This window comes from Lipotes vexillifer, unplaced genomic scaffold (assembly GCF_000442215.2).
Source record: "Lipotes vexillifer unplaced genomic scaffold, Lipotes_vexillifer_v1.1 scaffold1653, whole genome shotgun sequence".
In the NCBI taxonomy this organism is placed as follows: domain Eukaryota; kingdom Metazoa; phylum Chordata; class Mammalia; order Artiodactyla; family Lipotidae; genus Lipotes; species Lipotes vexillifer.
In genome coordinates this window covers 247,499-257,773 of record NW_006790988.1, presented here as the reverse complement: position 1 = coordinate 257,773, position 10,275 = coordinate 247,499, and the positions used below count along the sequence as shown (strand labels likewise).

At 37.3% G+C, this 10,275-nt stretch overlaps 1 protein-coding gene across 3 annotated transcripts in view; it reads right to left on the bottom strand.

Moving 5' to 3' along the window:
* Positions 1-1,947: 1,947 nt before the first annotated feature.
* C1QTNF7 (C1q and TNF related 7) overlaps positions 1,948-10,275 on the bottom strand; it is a 135,468-nt gene continuing 127,140 nt past the window's right edge. The window contains exons 2-3 of one of the 3 annotated variants that reach the window (XM_007464068.1): positions 8,607-8,852; positions 1,948-2,928 (exon numbers count right to left, since the gene is read on the bottom strand). In XM_007464068.1, the coding sequence (XP_007464130.1) occupies positions 2,297-2,928; positions 8,607-8,852 (878 nt within the window). In that variant the 3' untranslated portion in view covers positions 1,948-2,296. The remainder of the gene's footprint in view (positions 2,929-8,606; positions 8,853-10,275) is intronic. The other 2 variants (XM_007464069.1, XM_007464070.1) reach the window with 2 other exon arrangements.

Here is a 10,275-nt window from a genome sequence, read left to right as displayed (position 1 = left end):
ATCGGAAGAAAATTTAAATTACATAATACTCTTATGGATTTTGACTGTCTGCAATGAATTCTCCATTTTCAGTTTCTCCAGCAAATCCCATAGTTCTCAAAGGGCCCATATTTTGTTGTTCCCCACATTAGCTTCTTCCATTGGCTGTTTTTAAAAATACTTTATAGTTTGGAATTCCAGGTTCAGATGCTATTCAGAGGTAGGTGACTATCTCAAACACCTCTCTCTTCTTTGTCTAATCTTTATTGCCCTTGGTCTCCCAGATACATGTCCTGACTCAGAAGGAGAGAAACAAGTAGATAATGCATGGTAGGCAGAGGAAGATGATGAAAGCAAGATAGATCTGCAAGATGGGAGAAGGAAGTATTGCCTTTATGTTCAGCTGCTTGATCATTGTAAATTTCACCCTTGATAATAGTAGCACCCAGCTCTGGAACACACAGGGGTTTCACACTTTCATATGAATAAACTCCCCAATCTTCAGGTAGACAATTGAGACTTTTGAAATATGGCCTATGGATTCTTCTTTTTGGTCTCTGCTCTCACTTTCATGCTTTTTCCCCATTGTTCCCTCTGTTGGAAGTGCCCTTCCTCCATTTTGGCCACTCCACTTCTTATCTGTCACTTCAGGCCAAGGGGGCAGAGATTTCCCTAGTTGTTTTCTCTTACATCTGAGTTTTGGAGTTAACCTGTTCCCTTCAGCATTCTTTCTAAAATACTTTGTCTTTATCTCCAGTTTAGCACTTAGCATATTTCATCATGTTTATTTCCAGAATTCTAGGTATTTTGTGTTTGTGTGCATGTCATTTCCTTTCTTATGTCCTTAGAAAGTTGATGGCAGGGGCTGCTCTATATTCATCTTGGTGTTGCTCTGCCTTCACAGAACCCAATGTGATGATTCACACATAGGAGGCATTAAATGATACTTATTCAATGAAAGAGCAAAGAGAGGGATACATGGAAGGAGGGTCAGATGATGCCAAAAAGGAGGCAGCAAGCGAACACCATCACTATCAGCCAAGGGAGTGTGGGTGAGAGTATTATGGGTGAGATTAACTGAGGAATTGCAGTTTGGTGGCGAACAAGATGTTGACACTAAGAGAAAGTGGAACTAAGGTATGTGTGAACTTTTGAAGAGACAGCTATTTGCTCAGATGTTTGGTCACACCCTCTTCTCCTGTTCACTCCTCCCATTAACTTATTCATAAATCAATGGTCATATGCTTTGCTTTATTTGAATTTAATACTTGGGAAATCCATGAGAAATAATGTCTTACTATAATGTAAAGTAGTGCCCTTATCTGTGAGAAAGCTAAGAGGACAAATATATGTCCTGGGAAACCATAACAATAAAGAATTTAGGAGAATGATCTACTGACTGGTCTCTATAACTTGTTTCTCTTCATTTCCATTACCCTTCCCAGGGTATCTCTAGATTTTTCACCCATTCCTGATTGCAAATACCAATGGTGTTTGAGGATGAGATGGGGAGAATGCAGCTTCTGAATTCCTTGTTTTATTTGCATACCTCCCACCTACTTAATAATATATACTTAGCACACATAATGTCCTTCCATGTGTAAAATCTTCTCTGCCCCCCCACCCCCAGGAACAGATGCCTCCAGCATCCAGTCACTTTATTTGCCATGGTGCTCATCACACTGAACTGTGAGAGTGTGCTCATCACACATTAGCCTGTATGAAGATACAGATATTGTTTTAAATCATTAAATCTGACATCAGAGTGTCTGGCTCATATGGGCTCATTAAAGAGTTGTTGAGTGAATATATACAAGCATGAAGGAATGAATAATATAGTAAAATAATCACTTATCTTTAGCTTGCTTGAAATTACTTGGCTTCTCTTACCTTTGGGTTTTTACTTTTTGAGAATTGTCAAGGACTTTGGGATGTTATGACTCTCTTAAGTAACAGGAAAAAATGTAATTATATGAAGATTTAATGATATAATATCATTGCCAGCTAGTTTTAGCACTCAGGGAATTTAATAGAAAATTTTTAACATTGTCTTTACTTTGTTTAAATATTTATGAACATCACTTTTGAGAAAACATATCTGGGGTTATTGTTTTATAGAATTCATTTTGGTGTGGTTTCAATGGTTTGGTGGTTCAACCTGTTTTAATAAATTCTGCTAGAACTATCTGTAAATTCTCTGGAATCTGAGTGGGTGTCTTTTTGGATCTCATTTCTGCTTGTCCCACCTTCCAGGGCCCCAGATTAAATCAATGTGTCTGCCACAAGGATCTTGGGACATTCAGACCAGCAGTCCTCATCAGAGCTCATCATCTTCTGATATGGAGTCTAGATAATCTGTGTCAACATATAGGAGAAATCCAGAGAACAAACTGTCTGCCCAACCTGGGTCCGAGAAGAGGCCATTCTGGTCAGTGAAGAAGATCTCCAGCCAAACTTCATCTTCTGGCTGCAGATAGATGACTGTGGACCCCGAAGCCACGTCATGGTTTCCTGTGTTGGCGTCAAAGGTCTTTATCCGGTACTGCCCATTGTGTACCAGCCCAATTGCCAGATGCTTATTTGCCAATGTGATATCATAAGAAAAGTAGTAGATTCCTGGGAAAGCACAGATGAACTTCCCTGTTGCAGGGTTGTAGTGCTCTCCCTCATTGAAGAGGACCTTGTTAAATATAATTGGTAATCTTTCTTCTGGGTAGCTGGTTGTGATGCCAACAGAAAAGGCAGATTTGAGCACGATGCTTCCACATCTACAAACACCAGGCAGCCCTGGGTCCCCTTGCCCTCCTCTGTCTCCCTTTGGTCCAGGAGGCCCAACAGGACCTACTTCTCCTTTCTCTCCCTCAGGTCCCATGGGTCCTTTCTTCCCAGTCTCTCCTTGGTCCCCTTTCTCTCCAGCAAGGCCCAGTGGTCCAGTCTTACCTCTCAAACCTTCAAAAAGAGTTTATAGTTTAATTAACAGTTTCTGTAAATATAGTCACAAACAACATGTCCACATACCCTAAATTTTTTTCTCAGTCAACTTTCAACAGTATACTACTACATAATTAATATTTAAATAACTCACTGATGCACTAAAATGGAAATAGAAAAATTTCATCAAAATGTCAAGAAAATTTTCCTGAATATGTAAGAAATCATTTAAAACCTGATTAATTTAAAATAGGTAACCATAATTTTGATGACAGATTACCTGCTGCTAAATTAGACACATATAGATAGTTATCTCTATAGGAGGAATTCAAGGAGCATGATATTATTCCCAAGAGTGAGGTCATGGGGGAAGACAGAACAAAATGAATCCTTAGAGGCTACTTAGTCTTATGCACCATTCTACTTCTATCAGGATTATTAATATTGGGTTGGCCAGAAAGTTTTTTGGGGGTTTGGAAAAACCCAAAGGAACATTTTGGCCAACCCAATAAAAAGTTAATCAAAGTGAGATTAGCTCATATTTATTGAACATTTACAATGTATCTGGGTCAGTGCTTTAGGTGCATGCATTATCTTCTTTAAGCCCTGCACAACTTTATGAACTAAGAATTATTATTACTTCCGCTGTAGATGAGAAAACTGAGCCATGGAGAAATTAGTTTGCTCAAGGAAACAGAGCTAGGGAGTGATGGAGCTGTGATCTGAACTCATGCCTGCCTGACTCTGGCATCTGAACATCTGGGGCAGTGGCCAGAGTGTCATTTGTAAAGTGCACCAGAGTAAGGGCTCTTCAATATGTCATGATAAACAAACAACAGTGACTGCCACCACTGTGCAGGAGTTCATTTTTGGAGAAGAAAACTGAATCCCAGAGGGGTGAAGAAACTTGCTTCAGTAGCAAGACTAGGACTGGAATCCAAGTCTTAGCCTAATGATGTTTCTCCTTCATCAAAATACCTCTTACTTTTGGGGCTGAAATAAAAAACCTTTAATTCTTTTTGGCTCTGCAGCTAAATTGTTGTATTATTTTAGGCAAGTCCTTTACTTTCTCTGGGTCTCCATATTTGTAGAAAATACATAAGGGCTGTGAAAGGATTTCAACAAATTCAAAATCATCATACTGGAATATTTTCTGTTTGTTCAGATATTTATATCTACAGGTCAACCATAGGCTAAATGTAGAGAAATTGTGATCATGGGTTGAAAGTGATAAGCAAAATCTATTTAATTTTTAAACCTTATATGTAATAACAGTGACTTAAAAGCATAAAAAATGTCATTCAATTTTATGGCCAAATCCATTCCATAAATATTTTCTTGAAAAGTATCCAAATGATTGGTAATTTGTAATGCACTTTTGTAGTCAGGGAAAGCATATTGTTGTTATATTATGTACTTTTACTCTTAACTATGTATTTGTTCTCAGGAACTTTTATTAAGCTAAACCTTTTATCTTGATAGTGCTTTGATAACATTTATTTGAATATTACACATACATCAATGTATGAATTTGATCATTTTTCAGTTATTTGGCAAATTTAGCCATGAAGTGTTCTGGATAATACAAGTTTCAGGAGAATTAAAGCTTTACCCTTAAAACATCAAGTATTTTGTTTCAGTAATTTTAGAAAGAGGTTGTGTAATAATTTATGATGCATAAAAAATGCTAATAATGAATGTAACTCTTTTTTGGTGACTAGGATCAGCATTGTTACTGGTCGTAGGACCATCCTCCAGCTCTAGATGACTTTTGTTATTAAGTTGAAATTTCACTAGCCCCAGCCAAAACAAACTGGTATTTATTTCTGGAAATAAGGACATAATAGTCTAATCTTTCAATGTTTGTTTCTTTTTGGTAGAAATGAAATATGAATACTATTTTACTATTAAATTAACTTTCAAATCAAGGACTACAACTTACACGTTGTTATTTTATTTTCAATAGGAGCTAACTTTTGCTGTCTTCATCAGTGACTGATGTATCAATAAAAAAATATTTTGGCATCAGTAACAATTTCTGCCATTAAATTTCATTATGCACTGAAATTTCTTTGCCTCTATAACTTTGGGCAAGTCACTTATTGTCTTAGTTTCAAATGCCCCATTTGTACTATGAAGAAATTGGATCTAAGTTCACTCTAAAGCCATTGGGAAAGTAGTAAACAGTGACTCAGTAGACTTGACAAGCCCTAATTCAGCCATGGATTAGTTAGGTGACTGTGAAGAAGTGGCTTTACCTCTCTGAATTTAGTTTCCCAGTCCTTGAAATGAAGGTGTTGGACTAGATTGCTTGAGGTTTCATCCTCTTGAAAATTCTTTGAGACCAAACCGTAAATACTAAGATGCAATTTTACAATGCTAGCCGTGAAAAGATCTTTATAATCTCAACACTTGGATCTCTATAGCTATTTAATATTTTGAACTGCTGAGAGTTAGATAATCAGGGACTAGTAATAATTTGCAGTAATTCTTTCTGTTTGCATGAAGGATTTACCCTTGTGATAAAAGCCAATTAATGAAGAATGGAATGAAGGGATAAATCATTCCCCCTCCCTATTCAGTCAAACATATGCTGGGTAGAGAGGAGAATTATGGAGTGTTAGTCTATGCTTAGATACTGAAGCTTAGAGAGAAAGAATTTCTTCTTAGTTCTCCACAAAACAAGCTTACAAGGATTTTTTTCTTCAGTGCCATTTCTTCTCTCCATCCATCCATCCATCCATCATATATGTATGTGTGCATGCATACATTTATCTAAACCATGTAATACTGATTGGTCATCCACTACATGCCAGGCACTGTTCCAAGGGCTGAATGCCATTGACATGAATGACACCTGTCCTGCCCTCAAGTTAGCTGTTATGACATATTATGTTGTGATCTGCAAATATGGGCCATAGCTAAGTTCATGAATATCCAAAGCCATATAATGAAGTAGAATAATCTGTTCATGAGGTGGTTCTAGTGTTATTTGAAGATATTTATATGGATGTGCATTTGCATTAAATTAAATTTTAAAAATATGTCACCACAATAATTGCTATAGACCTGTGAGGGAGACAGGTATTTTTACAGAAAATTGATAATTCAGTATAATAAACTCTGTATTTGTAATTTAGAGGAGGGAAGTTGGAGAAGACATATACTTGACCTTGCCAGGGGGTTGAGGTGGATGTGGTGGGGATGAATAAGAAGACATATATGGTATTAAGGGGGACACAGGAAGCAGAAGCTTCCAGCCAAGTTGTGTCCAGTTCCAGCCACATTAAAAGCTAATCCTCAAAGCCATAGGACTCTGTTCTTATTGTTTGTAAATGAGGTGTGCTTCTCTTCATTGACCACAAAGGCATTCTTACCTTTCTTAGCTGTCGTATATCCTTACTTGTGTATATGTATCAATATATATTGGATTTAAATAACTAAGGTTGGGAAAGTCTTTTTTTACTTTTGAATCTCAATTTTGTCATTTGTAACATTATTATTATTATTGATTATAATTTTAGCTAATAAGGTTATGGCTGAAATTAAGTACTAAATGTAAAATTGCTGACACACAGTAAGTTCTTAATTAATGGTGGTGATGGTGATGATGATGATGATGATAGTGATATATTGTAATCATGTGTTTCCATATTGGCCTCCCCCACCCAAATGTTTGCTTATGAAGTCAGGGACAATGTCCTGTTCATGTTTGCATTCCCTAGAACAGTGTTCTCAATTGGGGGCAATTAAACACTGCCCACCAAGGGAAATTTGGCAATGCCATAAGACATTTTGGTTGTCACAATTGGTGGGGGATGTCACTGACATCAAATGGGATGCTGCTAAATGTCATTCAATGCACCAGATAGCCATCCCACAGTTAATAATTATTTGGACCCAAATATCATCAGTGTGGAGGTTGAGAAACACTGGTTTAGAACAATACTGGAGAGCAAGAGGTGCACAAAAATGTTTGTTGAATGAAAAATGCATGAATGGATGGATGAATGAATGGATTGACGAATATGGGGGATAGCTGATCTCATATGTGGTTAAAATTGTAGCAATTACGAACATTCAATTTGCTCTGAATACATATCCATATACAAATCTTTAAATAACACTAGAACTACCTCATGAAATGGATAGCTCATTTCTAGTTTATTATATGGCTTTGGATATTCACAAACTTAGCTGAGACTAATATTTGCAGATCACAGTGTAATAAATCATAACAACAAACATTTACGGAATTCTTACTACATGGCACTTATTCTATTGAGTACTTTGTATGTATTATCTTCCTTAATTTCACAATGACACTTACTACCCCCAACTTACAAATAAGGAAACTGAGGCTCAAAGAGGTTTTCTTCTCAAGGATGCTAAGTTAGTAATTGAAGATGTCATGTCTTTCTGACTCCAGTGAATGTTTCTGTGACTCCTACATTATTGCTTCCAGACACAATAAACTAAAAGGGCCAGTAATATCTAACTATGATCCGGTGTTATTATTATAGGATTTCAAACGTATTCATGATCATGATACAGCAGTAAGAGTGTTCATATGTGCTACCAAATAGAGCCTTTGAAAGATGAAATGTAAGCTCCAAATGAAAAGTTCTTTATCTGATGTTGAAAATTTACCTAAAGATACTTTATCTAGTGTTGATTAAGGGTCATAGATTCAGTAGCTTCTTATTTGCCAAATATTTTCTGCATGATAAATTCAGCAATGAATTGGTATCTAATCTTCTGAATATATATTATGATATTGTTTCATATAATACCAGTAAATCACGTGCAATGACTAGATAGAGATGTATTTCTTAGATCTTCTGACTTTTTCTTCCTGTCTTTTGTTCCACATTTTACACTCAGAAACTTGTTTTCAAAGATTGATTCCATCCAAATTTTCCTCTTTTAGGGTTAACACAGCCTTACTAGAGTTTCAATTCAGTTTACTTTGAAGGATTGCAGAATCTGGCAAGCTTCATGGGCCAACTTATTTGTGGGGAAAAAAGTGAAAATTACTGAAAGAGTAGGACACAATTGTGTGGCTGTAAAGAGCAATATGACATCTATATTTCAGCTGCTACAGGACAGGTGGGAGAGTGTTGAACTAGGAAAGGTAGGCTATACAGTATTATTTTCATTTCCTTTGTGACAAGTAAGCCTTTTGTGTCTTTGTTAAGGATATGAGTGCAGAGCAGGATGGCCCCTGTGCTTTTGGCTCCTAGTTCCTGCCTCTCCTTCATCTCTCTGTCTCCTCCCCATCCATCTGTCTGTCTATCCATCCATGCTCTCTCGCATGCAGCCATTGCCCACTGGCTGTACCAGCCCAGAGGTCACGGACATCAGATGTTCTAGATGACTCCAGCTCTGCCAGTCACTAGACATGCACTTCCATCTTCAGTAATTCATTTAATCATGCTACCGCTCTGTGTCCTCATGTATAAAACGTGATCACGTCCCCTTGAAAGAGTTGCCATTACGATGCAATAAGAATGCAGGTAGAGGGTTTAGAGCAGTATCTGAAGCATAGTGAGGACTCAGTAAATTGTTACGATTAATGAAGGTGAAGTTGAGAAGGGATTTAAAGGGCAATTCTCATTAGAAAAAGCAACAAAACAAGGGAGTGATTTTCAGGTGGGGGTGACAGAGGGTTTTTTTTATGGAACTTCATTCATTACCTGCAGCCCCCTTTTCACCTTTCTCTCCTTTCCTGCCGTCTCTACCATCTCGTCCTGGAAGGCCGATCCGACCATGGGGCCCAGGGGAACCATTTGCTCCAGGGGGGCCTGGAGGTCCAGGTAAGCCAGGAATGCTACAGATATATCTTGGGGAGTAGCTGTCTCCTTTGAATTGATTACCCCGAGGTTGTCCACTCGCACAAATGGCAAAACTTGTAACATAGAGCAAGACAAACATCTTTGGCTCTGGAAGAGAAACACACGGACATAAATGTACCCTCTTAGGTGGGGTTTTTGGCATAACTGAACATGAGAATGGACATTTGAAAAAATTCACCCCAGGGCTCACCTCTCCATGTGTGTCTAAATACCCTGTTTGCCCTAATAATTCCATTGAAAATTATTAACACTTTATTGATAGAGAGTTCTCAGTGCCCCACACAAGGGTTGGTGGAGATGAAGTCGGTGAAGATTTTAAAAATTCCAGAATAAATCACTTTGTTGCATTTGCATTTTCTTTTCTGTAGGAATCAATGGTGGACTTTGAAAAACAATGTTTTGCTTTTGCAAAAGTACACATTTTTAAAAGGAAAATTAGAGATGCAAATGAATAAGATACACATTAAAGTTATTCTCACCACTCACAGATAATTACTCTTTACATTTTGACATATACATCCTTCTGGTGTTTTCTTTCTATGCTATGAAGAAAAGTGATGCTATGACATTCCTGCAAGTCTTTAACTTTTTTTCACTTAACAATATGTCGTGGGCATCTTTCCATGTCAAAAATTATTCATAACATTAAAAAATTGTTGCATTTGCCTCTACTATCCTTTATGTACAACATTCCCCATTATAGACATTTGCTTCCAGTTTTCTGCTAGTATAAACACCATGATAGATAGACATCTTTATATCTAATCTTTGCATGCTTCTACAGTCGTTTTCTTAGAATTTATAGGCTTTTTAAAGCAAGAGAAAGGAAGTGACATTTTCAGGAAAATCATGTTTTTCATTTGATAATCATGTGTAATGCCAATTAGTGTTAATTGGAGTACTGTGCATGTCCTGAGTGGAGTTGTCTCAAACTTTAATTTAAAATCTGCAGGATATAATGCCCTACTGTCCCATTAAGCTGTTAGCACTGGGGCTCAATTAAAGAGCTGAGTGAAATTAAATCACGCATGTTGCCACATGGTCCGAGTGAAGCAGGCAACAGATCTCTTCAGCTCTGATCTAATGGGATTTGGTTTTTCCCTCCACAAAGCCTGGCCACTGAGGATGATGGATCATTTATTAGCATCACATTTGGCATATAGGCTGAGAGGTATGTAGTGTAGGCTTGGGACACTTGATTTTCTAGGCTAATGTCTTAGAGCTATCAGCGTCTTGGGTGGGAGTATACATGTGATTCTGGGGTGGTATAAATGAGCAGTTATTGCATGGTTGAACCTATGCTTTAATAATAAATCTGTGGAAACAACCTAAAAGTCTATCGACAGATGAATGGATAAAGAATATGTGGTATATATATATGCACACACACACACACACACATACACAGTGAAATATTAGCCATAAAAAAGAATGAAATAATGCCATTTGCAGCAACATGGATGGACCTAGAGATTATCATACTATGCAAAGTAAGTCAGAAAGAGAAAGA